The following is a 19,207-nucleotide window of genomic DNA, read 5'->3' on the forward strand; positions in this document are numbered from 1 at the left end:
ACCATGCATTTTGCTCAGACACTACCCAATTTTTAAACATCTTTTTGCTGACGGCCGACTATGTATCAGGTTTGAGGAGAGTATAGGGAGCACCATTAAATTCCAAACTGAACTATGAAGATCTGCCTTGCCCTACCCTCATTCTTGACTTCATCTCGTGTCTCAATGGCAGTTTATTTCATGTGGCCACAAAATTGGCAAAATAAATATTTTTGCCAAAATGTTATGTGACCCAGAGCACATAATTCTCAGTTGGCCATTCCCTCACAATGGAAAAATTAAGTTCAATTTTCCTTAGCAAGGTCTCTGTCCCCCTCTGATTTCTTAGCTATTACATAAGCCAGCACCTGTTTGTGTTGTCAGGAATGTTTTCAGACTAAAATCCACAGGTGGTTTTCTTTTTTCATTTTTTTTTTCTCTTGTGCTATTAAGTGAAAATAGCTAAACTTGCTTTCTGATGACTAATTTAAGGGAATACTTCCTGGTGGAAATTTCCTAAATGAACTGCTTGACAAAACAGGGAGGGAGTCAGATCCTGCTAGAATATTCCTCTTTTACTCTTGGTTCTGCTTTGACAGTTTGAAGGATTAAGGGCTAACAATGACAGTAGTTCTTATTATTACTCAAGTCTTACCATGTCTTTCTCACCATTCACAGTGTCCCTGTTGGAATAGATTCTGATGACTACATCTGTTGTGTTATTTAAAGTAGATCTTTAAGTCAAAATGAGGATGTGTGCGCGTCGCCTCATTTTGAGTTTGCTTAATGTTTCCAACCGTATTTTAGAAATAAATCCCAAATGCTTTTTTGCTAAGTGCACTTTCCTTTCAATTTTAAACCTATGTGTATTTTAAAGGTCATTTAATCCACTCATTTCCAGTTCCTCTGGCCTTAAATCATCACTGTGTTATTTTATGTAAGAGGTACTTAATGTCTCAAGAAGCTTTCGGAGACCTTTAAAACCCAAAGACATTTTTTTCCAAGACCAGAAGTTCTACTTTGTCTAGAGTAAACATGTTTGAAGAAAACCAAGATCTTAGCCTGTTCAATAGTCCAAAAGTTTGAATTTCAGAGGAGTTGGAACTCAGTGAAATACGTTTTCCCATCTGTAGCTCAATCTTCTTTCTCCCCTCCTAATTTAGGCCGAAACACATGGAGAGGATATCCAGCAAAGCACTCTCCTCAGTGACATCTGTGTCAGGAGGAGCGTCCTGGCAATTGGCAACAGGATCCTCTCCCCCCCAGGGAAAGGCAAGGCTCAAGACCCCAAATCATAATAATCTATTACAGATTTCAGGTTACCAAAAGTTAAAGGAAAGGATAATAGCAAAACGCTTAGCATTGCTACATGTCAAGGGAAAGGCTACTGTAATTTCCCTTTGGGGGGCATGTATTTTTCATATTATTATGCCTGAGTATGCATACAAATTTAAATATATTTCCATATCCTATTAAAAATTCTCTAATTCTAAATATGTAGAATGAAACAGTTAAATGACTTCATTGAGATTCGGATATAAAATTCCTGGCCACTGGAAGAATCAGGCCAGTAGTGGGCGCCTAGAGCAACAAATGGCCTCCTCTGGAGCAATCTTCTGTATTTATGGATAGTTTTTCTAATAAAATTAAATCTGGGATTAGAGAGACATAAGGATGTGCTGACAAAAAACCACAAATGGTGGTTGAGAAATTAGAATTGAATCTTTACCTTTCTGCTTCTTAACTGTGTAGCCTTAAGCAAGTGGCTTAAACAATTTGGGTGTCTTTTTCTTCATCTCAGGAGTTAGGACCATTTACCCTGTGTTCCCTCAAATCCACTCCAGAGTTAATATTTCAAGTTTTTGTGACTCTAGCATGAACTGTGCCCAAGAAGGGGGTTATCTGATGGTCAAAAACAAGAAAAAGCTTGGCAATTGGATTACAATGAACTCATTAAAAAAATACATATTTGAGATAATAACTGGTTTTTGACAGAAGGTAAATCTCCCATTACTATTTTTTTAGTGGAAAAAAGGGTTAATCTGAAGATGAGGCTGGAAAGCATAAAGCAGTATCATTTGACAAACACACAGTGACCACAGTGTCAGTACAGGACCCCAGATAGGTTCAAAACGGACAACAAATAAAGCAGCCTGTATCCTGACCACATCAAGTGTCACAATGATATCTGCCTTTATGGGCCTTTTCCTATTTTTTCCCCTCCTTTAGAAATGTATGTTATGAATTATGATTATTGCAATGGAGCCAAGTATTCACCGGGCTCCAGCTAGATCTTTGTTTAGCGAGCTTAAGCTCACTGCCAGCTGCAAACTGCAGCTGTCTGTCAGCATTTGTGAGGACAAACTGCTCCACTATCCCTGAACACTTAGCCATAGACTACATACTGTGTCCCCAGATCTGCTCAGCATACCCTGTGCATTTTCAATACACTCTTGTCGGGGAGGGTTTCGGTGGTTCGCACGCACATTTTAGAGAAATAGCTAGAAGCTTATGTCAAAATGATTCCTCTAATAGAGGGTTCTGTCCCACTAAAACTATGTTGTGAGGGACTAACTAACTGGCCTGACATTTCCTGGTCTTTCTCTGACAAAAGCATGGGAGGCTGCCACTCTGACAAGCAATCGTTCTTCAGGACATTGTGACCCCTGCAAAGAATGCCAAGGGAATGGACCCAAGACCGGAGCTTGTCTCAGAGAGAGGGAATGTGGGAGTGAGAAGGCCACGGGCAAGGGGCAAAGCCAGAGGAAGGGCACGACCGAGGGTGCTGAGTGCAGCCATTCTCCTGGGCCATAGCATAGAGCAGGAGGCAAGACTCAAAGGGATCTTTATCTTGGGATAAACCCTAATCTAGAACTTTCAAGTAAACTTGGAACTCTGTTCCTTAATAAGGGGCTTTAAAGAATGACATATTTTGCTCATGTAGCATTTACCACCCTTCTAAGCAAAAAAAAAAAAAAAAAAAAAAAAAAAAAAGTTTACTTATTTTGAGAGAGACAGAGACAGAATGAGTGGGGGAGGGGCAGAAAGAGGGAGGGAGAGAATCCTGAGCAGGCTCCGAACTGCCAGTGCAGAGCCCAACAGAGGGCTTGAACTCACAGAACCAAGATCACGACCTGAACCAAAACCAAGACTGGAGAGTTAACTGACTGAGCCACCCAGGTGCCCCCCACCATTTTTTTTTTTTTTTTTAGTTTCCAGCTACACTTAGGCAGCACCATACTACACTTAATTCAGCATTTGTAGAGTTAACCAAAATCTCGCCTGTTTTTTCATCAGAGGGACTCATGTGAGTTGTAAGGATCATTTTTTACAGGGGTGGCAATTTTAGGAATAACCTGAGAATTATGCTAAGAATTTAGGATTACCCTGATTTCCCCAGGCATTTACATACAGTAAAGTGTGAGCTTCTTAAGAAGTAAAAACTAGAACTAAAGTTCCTTTGGGCCCAGCAACGCTCTTAGGACATTGCAGGAAGCATGAGATATGATCAGTCAGTCCTTGTGGAAGGTATGTTTTTAGTTTTTTTTTAATAAAAATAATTTCAAATAAAAAAATAAATCTGGAACTCTTCCCACTCATGGGGTGTTATGAGAACTGCTCTTTGTTATGTAAAAGCATTATGTTAGTAAGAAATATGCCCTCTTGGGAAGAAAGGAACAATGCAAATTCAAATTAATAATAAAACTGTACAATACATAGCATATGGCCAAAGTCGGCCTGAATCACTCACTGGAGAAAACATTCTAAAGTTTGGGAAAAGTCACAACCCTGTGTGTGTGTGTGTGTGTGTGTGTGTGTGTGTGTAGTGCTGTGTGTGTTTGTGGGCAGGGTAGCAGTGACCCAACATAAACACTTTCTTTCCCACATTTAAACATACACGCAATACTTAAAATAGTTTCATTCAGGGGTAGAAACCATGAGAGTCACAGTATCATTAAACAATAGCAAAGCTCTGTTAGTCCGTGATCTTTCCATATTCAGGAAGATTGTAAAATAAAAACAAGACTCTACAAGGGATCGATATTTTCCAGAGAAATAGCATCTTACAGTACAAGACTATTTGGATTGCTAAGTGCCTTCACTTCTCTCTGTGTTATAGTTTGCTGCTTCCTTCATTGAGAAACCTTTTTGCTAGATGTGTTACATACGATGAGCTTGGGTGTTATAATAAACAGAGAGGAAGGCTCAATAATGTATTTCAGTTAGGAAGAAGCACTTGAAAGAAATTGGTTTTGCTATACACATGATGTGAGCCAATCAATAGTGGTTTAGTCTGACAAGCACTGTCAATATCCATTGTCACAGTTCAGAAAGTCTTTAATGGATAGTTCTTCAAAACCCAATGATTTCAACACATGTTCTAAGTCTTGAAATACACTCTACCTGGCAGAAATTAATCACAGATAAACTCTTGGGGTTGTATACAAGTACTTTTTTTTTTTAACTGAGAGCCAAGTAGCAGTCAAAAATTGTATCTATATTATTTTTAATTTTATGTAAATTAACATATATGTTGAATTTATGCAACAGCTAAGGTTATAATCTAATAATACCTGATACATAGTAAATGCTCAGTAAATGTTGAAAAACGTGAGAAGCACTGGGGTGGAGGATGAGGAGGGTATTGTTCTGTTCACTTACTGATTATTACAATCATGATTGCAATATAAGACATCGATAATAATCTCATAATTCACAATAGTTAGTGTTTATTAGATGCTTATGATACACTAGATATTGCACTGGGTGTTTTGCATATATTGGGGCATTTAATTTACACAACAGTCCTTGGTGTGGATATTATCAGCCCCATTTAACAGATAGGAAAAAAAAGACACAAAGAACTTTCACTTCTTGAATAAGATTTTACTTCTGTTAAGGGATAGAGTTGAGATTCAAATTAAAAATCCAACACCTGTAATCTTCAAAGTAAGAGAAGGAATGCACATTTTTTTTTGAAAGAAGCAGCATTAGCTGTTGGAAGGAGGCCATACATTAGTGGTTCTTATCTGCTTTCCCTCCTAAATGCTGATCCTGAAGCTTTGCTCCTATGTAGCAACCCAGAATTAAACAGGCAGACTCTGGTTGGGCACAGAGAAGAATGAAACTTCCTGACTTGGATGAGGGAAGTGCTAAGGAGTTTATAGATGAGAGTGCATGTGCCCATACTATTGCGGGCTAGATGTATGTCTGTCTGTCTTTGAAAAAAGATTAAGTGATGACAGGAGTCAAGGACTGAAAAACTGAGAGATCTGGCTGGGTTGCTAGCCCTTTTACTTAACAGGGGTCCCGATCCCCACCCTGCATCTCTACTTCCATATTCATTCTTGTCTGGCTACATACAGCCACCTGGAGCATGGTGAGTGACTCACGGTGGTTATGGCTCTGTGCAACCCAGATGCCATCATCAGCTGTTCCGATGGGCAATCCAGAGAGTATTCAGCCATCAGCTCTGTTGCTGTCCTGTGATTCACTATTCTCACCTAAGGCAACTCATTTTCCCTCTTAGGTCTACAGTGATGTGCACCACCTAGAATCATCTCAGCCAGCAGTTTCAGCACATCAGATAAGACCTTAGGTTGGAAGTATTGGAAGTACTTGACTATCGTGGGAAGCTATTGCCATCTCTCTAAGTCCTTAGAACTTTGACAGTATTACCAAGCAGATGGAGAGGCAGGCAGCGGGGCAGGGTAGAAGTTCCCATGGGCTCGAAATCAGGCAGCCCTGCACTTGACTTTGGCTCTGGCACTTATTTGCTATATGACTTAACCTCTCCGAACCTCAGATTCCTAACCTGTAGAATGGGCAACAATAAAAGAACCCACCACATTGAATGGTTATAAGGACTAAACGAGATGTAACATACCTACTGCAGTTTCTTGTCACATTGTAAGTACTCTAAGAAAATGAGTCATTATTAATAATATAAGTGGTATTAGGATGATCAAATTGCCCAGTTAAGGTGGAAATTGAGAATGCTTTAAGAGAATCAATACTATATATATTACAATATTTAGGGCCTCCTGGGTGGCTCCGTCGGTTGAGCGTCTGACTTCAGCTCAGGTCATGATCTCGCAGTTTGTGAGTTCAAGCCCCGTGTCGGGCTCCGTGCTGACAGCTCAGAGCCTGGAGCCTGCTTCAGATTCTGTGTCTCCTCCTCTTTGCCCCTCCCATGCTCATGCTCTGTCTCTCTCTGTCTCTCAATAATAAATACACGTTAAAAAATTACGTATTACAATATTTAGATTGAAGAAAAGTTAAATATGTATTCATTTATATATCTTATAAAATTATAAATTACATATATCTTATACATATATATGAATTTAACTTTTTTTTACAATCTAAATAAATACTTCACCCCACCACTTCCTCTTGAATATTGATTATTTAGCTTAAGACTTCTCTTAAACTGCCTATGTCTATAATATATATTTTTATGTCCTCCTTCAAATTTCTGTGTTTGAAAAATTCAGGATACATTGTAGCATATTCTTGATCACCCATAAGGCCCGGAGTTTAGAGGTTTAAAAAAAAAAAAAGCTTCGAAGTTGTCATTTATTACTCCCCTCTGTACCCTCTGAGAATACATTTTCACAAGGGTAAAAACAAATATGCACACACAATATGTAGTGGTAGCTCTCTCTATTTATGTCTATCTGGAGGGCAGATTTAAATACCACCCACCCAGTTAAAATACTGCTAAGCACGGTCTAGTATCTGAGTCAGTATATAAAATCAGCATTGAAATTGTCCAGTATTCAGGGTGCCTGGGTGGCTCAATAGGTTGAGCATCAAACTCTTGATTTTGGCTCAGGTCATTATCCCAGGGTGGTATCAGTCAAGCCCCCTGTTGGGCTCCATACTGAGAATGGAGCCTGCTTAAGATTCTCTCTCTCTCTCTCTCTCTCTCTCTTTCTTCCCTTGTGTCTCTTCCTTTCTCTCCCTTGTGCATGCTCTCTCTCTTTCAAATTAAAAAAAAAAGAAAGAAAGAAAGAAAGAAAAGAAATTGTCCTGTACACTTAAATATGAATATCATTTCATTCTCCAGCTAGGCTCCCCCCCCCCCCACATAAATCCCAAGTATTAATTTCTTAGAATCTTGCCATGCTGTTACCTCTGTGGTGGAATTGTCATGCCTGAAAACTCATTGTGTTGTTTTTTTTATTTTTGTTCTCTGATGTTCATCTTCATCTATAAGGCTCTTCTCATTTGATTTGGCTGTGGCCTGTTTTCTGTCACCAGGAGAGAACCCATTCCTATATTTAATATATAATATTTTCTCATGGAAAGCATATTTTTACTTCATAGCACCCTTTGTCTGGATTATTACCCTATGCCATTTTTTCTTTTTTTTAGTAATTTCGCTTTCAAAATCAGCTACTGCCTTAGCTCAGTAACCACTTACTTTATATACAAATTTATCAAACTTTTGAACAGCTCTCAAGTGACAAAGTTTTACTGACACTGTATCAAGTCATAAAAGATGTCTGGATGATCTGAATCTTTACACCTTAAACTGCATCTGATTCCATTTAAAGAAAAAATGTATCATTTGTCTTTATACACACGATAGGTTTTTGCTATTTACATATATTTTCTCTTTCTTCTTTCCTTTTTTTTCTGAATATGTAGTATTTCCATAACCTGTGAAACAAATATCTTTTTCAACTCTGGTTCACGAAAAGAAACCAGCTAGGCTTACAACTGAAAGCAAATTACATCTGTGATAATATTACTCAATATTTGTACAACAGAACTGAAGTTAGCATCATCATCATTATCATCATCATCATCATCAACAAAGTTATTCATTAAGTAATTCAAAGCTATACTAAATGCTATAGAGTTTAAACAAAACATCCAGACTCAAACTATAGAAATACATTATCGACCTAGACACGTCAGATATATTACCAGCAAAATAAAAATATTAGGCCTATACATGAAAGGCAATGAAGATTTACATCATAGACAGATGAATGCATTAGAAATAGAACACATGGATACATCTATTACTGAGAAAAGCAGTCGTGGAATTTCCATATGGCTGAATGACAGGGATATGACAGTTAACTACCAGTTCTTTATCAACACTGAAAATGTAAAAATATGGTTAGATTTGACCATTTAAACCAGACAATTTAGTCTAAAAGTAAACGATTTTCACTGTATGAATTTTTACTCCTCTTTAAAAGGGTAGATAGCATAAATACGAATCATTGGTAGATATTGTCCACATACCCTTCTTTTTTGAACCGATCATTTATTTTGTATTTCTACAATATCTACCTGGGAATTAGGTGGTTAAAACAAAGCACTGCTGTTAAAATGTTCTGCATTCCCTCTTCCAGTTATTTCCAGATTTAATCGTGATTTGTGTTTCAAGCAAGTCACCTGAAGTTTCCTAATTTAGATTCTCAGGCTACAAGTTGGGGATTGAAAATATGACTTCGGGGCGCCTGGGTGGCGCAGTCGGTTAAGCGTCCGACTTCAGCCAGGTCACGATCTCGCGGTCTGTGAGTTCGAGCCCCGCGTCGGGCTCTGGGCTGATGGCTCAGAGCCTGGAGCCTGTTTCCGATTCTGTGTCTCCCTCTCTCTCTGCCCCTTCCCCGTTCATGCTCTGTCTCTCTCTGTCCCAAAAATAAATAAACGTTGAAAAAAATTTTTAAAAAGAAAATATGACTTCTATTTACACTGAGCATGTGAAAAAAAGAGAGATATTAAATGACCAACAGTATATGTAGACTTCTATTTACACTGAGCATGTGAAAAAAAGAGAGATATTAAATGACCAACAGTATATGTATTAAGCCCAAACTTACCCCTTCTTCCCACTCTGACACAGGGAGTTACGTGCAAAGTTTTGCAAGCTCTAAAAGCGTGTGCTGGAGAAAGCAAAGCAGTATACACTACAGCCTCATGAAAGGAATCAGGCAGGAGGCTGAAAGAAATTTTAAAAACTTGATTTTCCTTTTCAATCAACTTTGGGTAAGGCATTCTTATTTCAGTAATTTAATAAGTGGTACAACAGGGCAATTCCTAATACGAGAAGTCGGATTGGAAAATATGAGTGGAGACAATTCAGTACTTTGTTATGTAATCCATGTGATGGTTGGAGAAGTGTTTTGGAATCTCTTGGGGTTAAGAGCCTGATGTAACCTTATTTTGCCATTTCTTTCTTGATCTCCCTCCCTGGACACTTCAGAGTGGTAAGATGATCTTCACTGCCACCAGCTTTGCCCTGAACATCCTCCCAGACTCCAAGTGTCAGGAGGTCTCAGATGCTAACACAACTATCTACACCTGATGTCGATCTCTATGTCAAAGCTAACCAAAAAAGTGACAAGAAGCCTAGAAAGTTGTTTGTAATAGCATTTCCTTTAGCAACATTTCTGAAATGTTAGCTCTCCAGTATTTCCAAATAAAAAAAATAATAACAGCATGTGAGTGTAACATGGGAATACCATGAAAACAGCAGTTTGGCAGGAAAGGGGGATATTTCAAAATAAGATCCCAGAAAGAAAAGTTCTGGCAGATGCACAATTCTGGATCATATTATCTAAAACACTGGATTCCGGAAAAATTTGAGGGTTTTCTTTTGTGGTTCTTATCCCTTAATAGAATGGTAGTGAATGTTCATCATCCAAACCGGGTTGATTCCTCCTCCCATTACTAAAGTTGAAAAAATAAATATACAAAGGGCACTCATTACAATCAGCTTTTTCATCTCTAGGGTGGTTTTAACACCATTAATGCTATGTTGGGTATAAAACTTAAAAAGCCTTCAGTCCTTGGGGGGAGCATCGCATACATATACAGAAGTTGAATCACTATGTTGTACACCTTAACGTAATGTAAGATTGTGTGTCAACTGCACTCAAATAATAATAATAATAATAATAATAATAATAGTAATAATAACAATAATAATAAAATCCCTCGATTCTAACTATTCTTTGGTGTGAGCAGCTTTAACAGCAATTAAATCTCTCAGTGGGTTAAGAGTGGTGCTCAAAGCTAATGCCTTTGGCCTGCGTGTTGAGACTTAAATTGTATATTGTTATTGAAAATTCTTAGGCTTTCAAAAATATTCCTTTTGGGCTTGAAAGAAAAGATCACCCATCAATGGAAAAAAGAGGAACGTATAAAGGAAATAAAAGTAAATTCTAAAATACCTGGAAAGCGAATCCCATTCAGGTTAACTTTTTGTGGAGATGAAAATATGTAGAATTAAGAGCAATTCCTCTGTAAATGAGATTAAATGCTTTAGAATTTAAACTCATATCTCTTTAGTCTCTTTTCATTTTTGAATAAAAAGTTTAAATGGGAATGGAAAAAAATGCTCATTGGCTTAACATAAATCTTTAAATTGCAGTAAAGTTCACCCTCAAAAAGTAGTTGAATCTCTGAGGAAAAAGAAAAGGCTGAATTCTATTTTTCATAAATGATGGATTATTGTACCACACTGTGTATTTTCCAGTAAAGTGTCCTTTTATTTGCACTGTGTGATTACAAGTTTCTAAAAGTATGTGTGGGGTCACTTGGGTGCTGTGGGAAAATGGAAGGAACACTGTTCTGTTAAAATCAGTAGTGAAATCAGAAGCAAACTATGTCCTGATTATCATAGGCATGTGTTTAAATTTTGCCTTCCTTAATTGGTGATGTTGTATTTACTTAAAATGAACAATTTGGCAAGTTTTTCTCCCTTGACAACAGAAAAGCGTAAACTGTTTTATAAGTTTGGCTGTTGAAATCAGATTTGTAAACCACAATATTCAAAGACTTTTACTGCTGTTTACAGGGACCCCATGATGGACTTGGCTTTATAACCATGTGCTTTTTACATTTTTAGTTCGTATTTATAGCGCTTTCAAGTTATTTGCTTAATAAAAAGTATGCTGTATATTATAGTCATCTATTGACTTTAACTTCTGCATTACTCTTCCTAGAACAAAATGAATGGAATGAATGATAGCAAAGGCCTTGTAATTTGACTTGTCATCTGAGGATGATTATTTATGGCATCAGGAAATGGAAGTGGACGCTGTAGTCTGTCTCTAGGAAAGTCATTAGAGGCAACTTTGGAGAGTTTGGCTGTGTTAAAACCAGTGTGATCACACCCAAGACTGCTACTTTCTCAGTGTTTGTGAGAAGGAAACAAGATAAAGCATTTAAAAATATTATTTCATGTTCTCTGAAAAAACAATACACCTTACATATACATGTATGAGCCAGATGTACATGGCTTTTCACATGTAGAGCCAGATGGTGGGATTAAAAACAAAACAAAACAAACAAACAAAAAGAAAACAATATACATGTTTTACAGTTTATATGTGAAATATTTTGCATATATTTCATAGACATTTAGTATATATTTTATATATAATATTATGAATGCAAATATATTAAATATATAAATATATATTCACATAATTATTTAAATGTTTGCATTAAATGTTTCTATATAGTAGAATATGCATTTATTGATATATATCTGTTTAAATATATATTTATATATCATATATAAATATATAAAACATACAGAATATAAAATATATAAATACATTTTATGTTTTTATATAATATATATTATATTTTAAATATTTTTATACTTTGTATATTTAAAACTACATATAACATAAACATATTATATATGTAAAATTAAGAATAGTATCACCAGAGTACCTAAGGGATTCTGAAAGATATAACTCACTATATAAACATTTTCATAATCTTGCATTTATACTCTATATACTTTCTAATCACATCATTTTAACTAGTTCTAAAAAGGCAGATAAAAATGCCTCCTTTGATTCTGTATTTCTTGGCATTCTGTCATGGAAGGTGACAAGATTTTGAGGAGAGACTAGAAATAGAAAATATTACCTTTGATAACCTGTGAAAATTTGGATTGATTATGCCCTATTACTTCAAAGGCAGACTTGAGACCAAAACTACCCTGAGAAAGATTTTTTTTCTGAAGGACGTTAAGTGTTTCTTCAGCCTCTGATACTAGAACCCAGACCATGGGGTTTTGAGACAGTTGTCAGTTGAAGCAGCATGTCTGACTGGTGGTCACTGCAGTGACTTGACCCAGATAAAAACTGATAAGATATCATGTAAAGATAGTATATTAAGATGTCCAGAATGACTTCCAATCATGCAATTTTGAGTTGGTTAATGCCTGATACTTATGGCCCTATAAAAACAATTATTGCTTATGTGGGTTCTAATGGCAATTGCTGTTTTTCCAAAATCATCTGAGGTCAATTCCTCCTCTAAGATCCCTTGGTCTCTTGTACTTCATACCATGCCATATGAGAATTACATAGGCCATATGCATTTTCATTCACAGCAGTTAATTCCAGCCCTGCCATGTATGTACTAGGTGGTCAGTTTGTGTTTGTTTATTTTTTCATCACCTAGCAGAATACCAGATAAAAATCTTATGAGACTTGTCCCATATCCAAACTTGACCTTGGACAAGTTACTTAACCTTTTTGCCTTAGCTTCCTTGTCTCTAAATGGGTAGAATCATTTTACCTACTTCAAAAGTTCATTGTGAGAGTTGAGTCAACAAATATTCAGTGAACATTTACATTTACATGCTGAACAATGTTTGAGGTATTGGAGACCCATTAGTGAACAACATTTACAAAAGTAGATGAAAATCTCTGCGCATGTGGACCTTACATTGCAGTAACATTAAGTTGAATCATGTTATATGCTTAGGAAAGTATCAAGCATGTAGTAAGTTCTCAATACATTTTGGATATATTATTATTAACCCAATTGAATGATTGATTTATTCTAAAATATGATTTGAAAGGACAAGAGCCTCTACGTACCTAATAAAGTATCCCAAGTCCTCCCATTACGTCAACAATTGGGTTAAGACAATGAAGGGCCCAGTTAAGTTCTATTATCTTAAAGAGAAAATGAATCAGTCATTAATAATAAGATACCTTGAATGTACTTAGACTCTATGCTTAATGAAGGTCCAGAACTTAAGTGTTATGTTCATCATGAAGTTCACAGCCTTTTAGCACAGAGCCTGATGATCAGTAAACATTCAGCTAATATTTGTCTAGGAATGAATTTGATGCACACCTAACTTTGAAGATAGAGCTTAGAATAGGAAGCTGAGGATAGGGGATCAATGAAGACACTGAAGAAGGCTGAGACAAACTTGTTTCAGAATTTTACCTAGAACTGGTGGTAATTTCACATTAATAACAAAAATAAGAAATATTTACTTCAGAAAAAGAAATCACTTTGAGTCAACATAAAAAAGAAGATTGACAAAATTATTTGGGCAGGCAGGACCATTTAAAATACCTGAATTACCTACAAGCAGTATATAATCATAATCGATTGAAATGAACAATTCGAAGAGTTTTCCCTTTAATGTAGATGAATTTTTCTTTGACTATAATTCTGTGTATAGATACAAATAGGTGGGATTATGCAGATAAAGGTCATCACATTAAATATAAGGAAATGAAAGTGAACATAAATTGTGAATGTATAGAACTAACCACATTCTCATTGCACATTCAGGTGGCAACACAGCTAATATTTTCATACAGCCAAATTTTTACTCATATGCAGTGTCTAAACAGAAGGGCTTGAGCTATTAATTCCAGTAGTTCCATAACTACTGCTTTCTATTCATATTTGAATAAAGTAATAATCATAAAGGAGAAATTTACTGAAAGCTTTTTTTTTATTTCTAGTGTTCAGACTGCATCATAGTGCTTCCGATACAAGCGACAAAAACCGAGTTAAAAGCAGATTAAAGAAGTTTATCACCCGAAGACCTTCTCTGAAAACTCTGCAAGAAAAGGGACTTATTAAAGGTATAGGACTTTTTATGCTTTTACTGTAACAGTGATAAATGAATATGCCTCTGTGTCCATAGCTATTCAGCTCTAAAGAAATATTAGGATATTTTATTCTTTTTAGGTTGTTTATTGAATGCTCTGCTCTAACAGAGGGAAAAAAACAGTTGTCCACAAAACTAGTCCTGAGAAAATAAAGGTTGCAGCACAGAACCATTGAAAACAATACTTAGTTTTGCCCTAGCAGAGCTGGGCTCTGCACCAGGGGGCAGAGAGAAGAAAATCCTAGCAGCTCATCAGAATGAACCCATGTCATCATGGGCCAGGACAATCCAGGTGCACACCTACAGTCCCAGAATGCTTAATACCAGCAGCTCTTTTCACCCTTAGATGTGTCCTGATTTGGATAATAAGTTATCTGATCACCCTAATTATAGTCTGAAGTGAGCGCTAGGAAGAAAAGTCCAAGACAAACCGATGTCATGAAAATCTTTGGATTTGGAGGCTGGAGAACTAAAAGCTCAGTCTAAACTGAGATAAGTAGGTACTTTTGCAAATATATCTAAAGTAAAGAACAAAATATTCTAGACCATCCTAGCCAGCACAATAGAAAAAATGTAGAGTCTGGCATTTGACTAATTAGAATTCAAACCTGGGTTCTACCACTCACTGATATTGACATTGAACAAGTCATGACCTCTCTGATCATCAGATACCTCATCTGTTAAATGGGGATACTTGTACCCATCACTGAGCAGGCATGGAGAAATAAATGAGATAATCCATGTAAAGCGTTTAATAGAGTTTCTGGAATTAAGTGTTCATAAATGTTCCTGTTATTAATGTTATTATTATTCACTACTGTTGTTATTACTGTCACGGTGCCAAGAGAGATGAAAAAGGATGGGTGGATACATAGAACCAGTGATGTAATAGATAGGGTATCCTAGCGGCCCATCAGAATAAGCCCATGTCACCATGTGCTTGGACGGTCCAGGTGCACACCTATAGTCCTACAACTGGATATCACTTACAAATTACACAGTAAAATGTATTATTTTCCTAGCGAGACAACATATGCATTAAGGCCATTATTTTCCCTGCTTTTCCAATTTCTTAGCTGATGGATGGATAGATTTTAAAAATTGACTGTAAGGAGAAATTTGAAAATGAACTAAAATAAACTCTGAGAACAAAATTAAAAGATGGATCTTCATGGGAGCCAAAAGGTGATTTAATTACACAATCATTTCTTAAGAACAGGGCAAAACAGATCTCAATATTTTCAGCAATAGTTAACATGAGAATTACTGAAATGGGTTGTAATAACTGTCTGTCCTATCAATTTCAGTCCATTTTTAAACAGGGGAACTTATCACAAGACGCATATGGCATTTTGAACCAATTGTAGATGGTAAAATTTTATGAAGCAAGAGTGGAAAATTCTTTGAATGTACCCATTTGGGGGTTGAACTAGCACCTACTCTAAACCAGGCTTACCTCAGACTTATACTCTGAAGATATCCTTTTCAGGGCCACTTACAGTATTGGGTCCTCTACAGATTCAACTTCACATAATAATATATCAGTACCTTCACTTGTATCTTAGAATGCACCCCACAGATTATAATTTTCTTTGAGAGGATTCGGTTGGAGATTGCCTACCACTTGAAGAAAATAGAAAACCAAAGCAGTAGACCAAACAATCCCAATTTGGACATAAAGTGCAAATTTTCCTGACTGTGGCAAAACAAAAAGGGTTTTAATTCAGGGGCACGGTCTGGCCTCCATCAAAATGCTAAAGAATTAACAACTACCGTGCTCTAGCATTGGTCTCAGAAAGCGGCAGAACTGGATGCCTAATGCAGTTTTCATACTGATGTAATGGAACCACTGAACACACTCCGATGGGTACATTTCCTATCCTAGAGCTCCATTAAATTTCCACCATAGCTGACCAATGAGTCAGTATTCATTAGTAGGGCTATGGAAAATCTATGTGAAATTCTGATTTGATAAGCTTCCATTGTTGTCTTCAGTGGAATTTTCTTCCAAATACAGATCAAGTTATGCAAATATAATCACTTCTTGGGCTTGTTTCAGTTTTAACTGTGAATTTTTTAAAGCGCTTACTGAGATTTTTTTTTTTCTTTTCACTAAGTGAAAAGCATTAAACCAATTTTTAAAAATACGGGCCCAGTAAAATTTAGTACTTTAAGTCTATTTTCTTAGCATATTTAAGACAAAGACTTAGAGAAAGCAATGAAATCAATGTTTTTGATCAGTTATGAAAAATTACGTAAAATAAGTGAATGATTAATGGTTAAATGACTCCACGTAACTCTTTCAAAGAGAAGTAGTATTCAGAAAGAGAGATTATGGCCTTTAAAATTGTTCTCTGTGTATCTTCCCACAAGAATATGCATCAAATTCTTTCAACAGTCTAATCTTCTAGGTCTGGAATAAAGTCCTTCACAACAAGGTTCAGGAAAACTGTGATGATAGTTTGGATCTTAAAAGTGAGCTTCCTGACTCTTGGGAGGGACTTTGCAGGGCCACAGCCACTTTTCAAAGTGTTTTTACTGCTTTATGTAATGTTTCCAACAGGCTGAAAGGCCTGAGCTTTGAATGCAGCCAGCCTTTATTGAGCACCCAGGGTGGAGCAGGAAAGGCTATGCCTTCTTAACTGTCTAATGCCTAGCAGATCAACATCCCCAAAGCACTTTCTGTGAAAAGAGAATTGTCTCAATATCACACAGTTTGAACTCAGTCACAAACTCTTCCTTCAATATCTATTTTTTGGGACTCATGGAGACCTGGCCAAAATGTGCTTTCGTTGGCTAGAAGCTAGATCTGGAAACAGTCCCTTGATGGGGCAGCATTTTCTAATTTCTTTAGTATCACTAATGAGAAGGGTACATTAGAATGTCAAAAAGAGCTGGCAGATAATTATGGATGATGACTCAATGGAAAGAAATCTTAATAGCTCAGATGCGTATAGCAGTCACTATACCACTGCTGTGGCAGCTTCTGAAAAGCCTTCAATTTCTCCAAGTGCTTTCACATTTGCCAAGAAAATGGCAAGTACCTTTTAAATGTGTGAGTTTATTGCATTGAATGTCTTATCAGAAATAAAACTCAAATAAGTTTAATATGTAAATTATAGGCAAGAGGGTACATTTTAGGGTGGTATGTATGTTTGTAACATATTTTCTACTTGGTTTTGAAACTGAAGTAAGAGCTCTTCAGTGTCAGCCAAACTACCTTATTTAATCTTTCAAATAACAACACTGACATCCAAGAACAGAAAACACTTGCCAGTGCAATTTCTAGAAAGGATAACAATTGTTTGTTTTGGGGGGAGCAACTAGTATTTCCTTATATCAAAATGATAGAATTAGAGAGGATTGTATGTTTAGAAAGTAGTTTCTTTCATCTTCATGTGGATAAAACCATAATGGATGGTATTAGTAGAAACTGAAAGTAATGTTGTACTACCTTATTTTGTAATCACTACATTATAAAGGAAATAACCTGTTTAAATAGTATGCCTCCAGGATTTATGATGAAAAGCAGTGCTCCCCTGCCTCATCTCGGTTTTGCTCCTTATGAGGCACTACTTGGCACTGTTTCTATCCATTGTTCTCCTGGTGATTGACTCCATAGCTTATGTTATTGTTATCTGGAATACAGGTTAGTTAGATTTTGTCAATATCTTCCTTATCTTTCATGACATAATGTCTTGATTTATCAAGCTTAGATGTCATCTCAGGTTTCTTTTACAAATAGACTGAATTCAACTCAATTAAACCAGACCTCATCCACCTGGCCCTTTCCCCCCCCAAGTACTCATGGTCAAATACAACAGGTCTGTGTCTCTCCAATAGCTTTCTCTGTAACATCCAATATACTTAAATCTCTACTTAGTGTTCCAGTAACCACAGAAAGCTGAGACTTAGTGCTACTGTTGACAAGACAAGAAGTTTAGTGCCTTTTCCCCACTCTCATCTCCTCTGTCTTTGCTACTGTGATTCTTACTTCTATATCATAAAAACTCATTATAGCACTGCTTTCTATAATTATGACTCATTTGTAGATTGATTCTAAAAGTTAAAAACCAAAAACATCATTCATACTATTACGATTATGTAAGGTTGTTTCCTGTAACTCCAAGGACTAGACTTCATTCTCTGTTCTTACAATATCATGACCTCTGTGATTCTCAAATAATCCTGCTTGATCATAGTGAAAAAGATTATCTTTTCTTTTACATTTGGAGGTTGCATTAGTACATTTACACTGTTTCACAGTCACAACCAAGTCCTCCATGTTTTTCCTCATATTTTGATCTAAATGTGAAGAAAATCAGGTACCTGCATTTACTTTATATTGATCATGTAAATATTATGGAATCGCTGACCAAGTCATGTGCCAGATAGGATTAACATGTCCTTGAGTTCAGTGTGATCACTTAATGGACCACACAAATTATAATGTGCTTATATTTTTAAGTTTTTATTTTTTATTTCAGTCAACATACAGTGTTATATTAGTTTCAGGTGTACAATATGGTAATTCAGCCCTTCCGTACATCACCCTATCCTCATCATAAGTGCACTCCTTAATCCCCATCACCCATTTAACCCATTCCCCCATCCACGCCTCCTCTGGTAACTACTAGTCTGTCCTCTATGGTTAGGAGTCTATCTCTTGGTTTGTCTCTCTTTCTGTTTTTTATAATGTTCTTATTTTTTAAGCTCATGCTTCATCATTTGCTTACAATCATGCTATATTTTAGTCTGATACATTTTTTAAATGTTTATTTATTTTTGAGAGAGAAAGATTGAGAGAGAGTCAGCAAGTGGAGAAAGAAGCAGAGAGAGAGAGAAAGGGAGACACAGAATCCAAAGCAGGCTCCAGACTCTGAGCTGTCAGCACAGAGCCGGATGTGGGGCTCAAACTCATTAACCACAAGATGATCATGACCTGAGCTGAAGTAAAATGCTAAATCGACTGAGCCACCCAGGCACCCCTAGTTTGATACATTAAAAAAAATGTTTATTTATTTTGAGATAGAGAAAGAGAGCATAACTGGTGGAGGGTGAGAGAGAAAGAATCTCAAGCAGACTTCACACTGTCATCGCACAGCTCCATGCATAGCTCCATCTCACCAACAGTGAGATCATGACCTGAGCCGAAATCAGGAGTTGGATGCTTAACAGACTGAGCCACCCAGGCCCCCTTAGTTTGATACCTTTTCGATTGTGCATTTCTTGTACAGATTCCTTCCCCCTCCTCCACCACAGAGCTTTTTTTCTTGCCTCTGGGCCTTTATGTCATCAAGGACTTCAATCTTCTCA

The 19,207-nt window shown here is 36.7% G+C and overlaps 1 protein-coding gene across 4 annotated transcripts in view; it reads left to right on the plus strand.

Moving 5' to 3' along the window:
• ARHGAP15 (Rho GTPase activating protein 15) overlaps positions 1-19,207 on the plus strand; it is a 618,637-nt gene that overhangs the window by 343,317 nt on the left and 256,113 nt on the right. For all 4 annotated transcript variants that reach the window (XM_045479691.1, XM_045479692.1, XM_045479690.1 and 1 more), the window contains one exon: positions 13,743-13,865. In XM_045479691.1, coding sequence (XP_045335647.1) covers positions 13,743-13,865 — 123 coding nt within the window. The remainder of the gene's footprint in view (positions 1-13,742; positions 13,866-19,207) is intronic.

Source organism: Leopardus geoffroyi, chromosome C1, assembly GCF_018350155.1.
Source record: "Leopardus geoffroyi isolate Oge1 chromosome C1, O.geoffroyi_Oge1_pat1.0, whole genome shotgun sequence".
Classification (NCBI taxonomy): Eukaryota; Metazoa; Chordata; class Mammalia; order Carnivora; family Felidae; genus Leopardus; species Leopardus geoffroyi.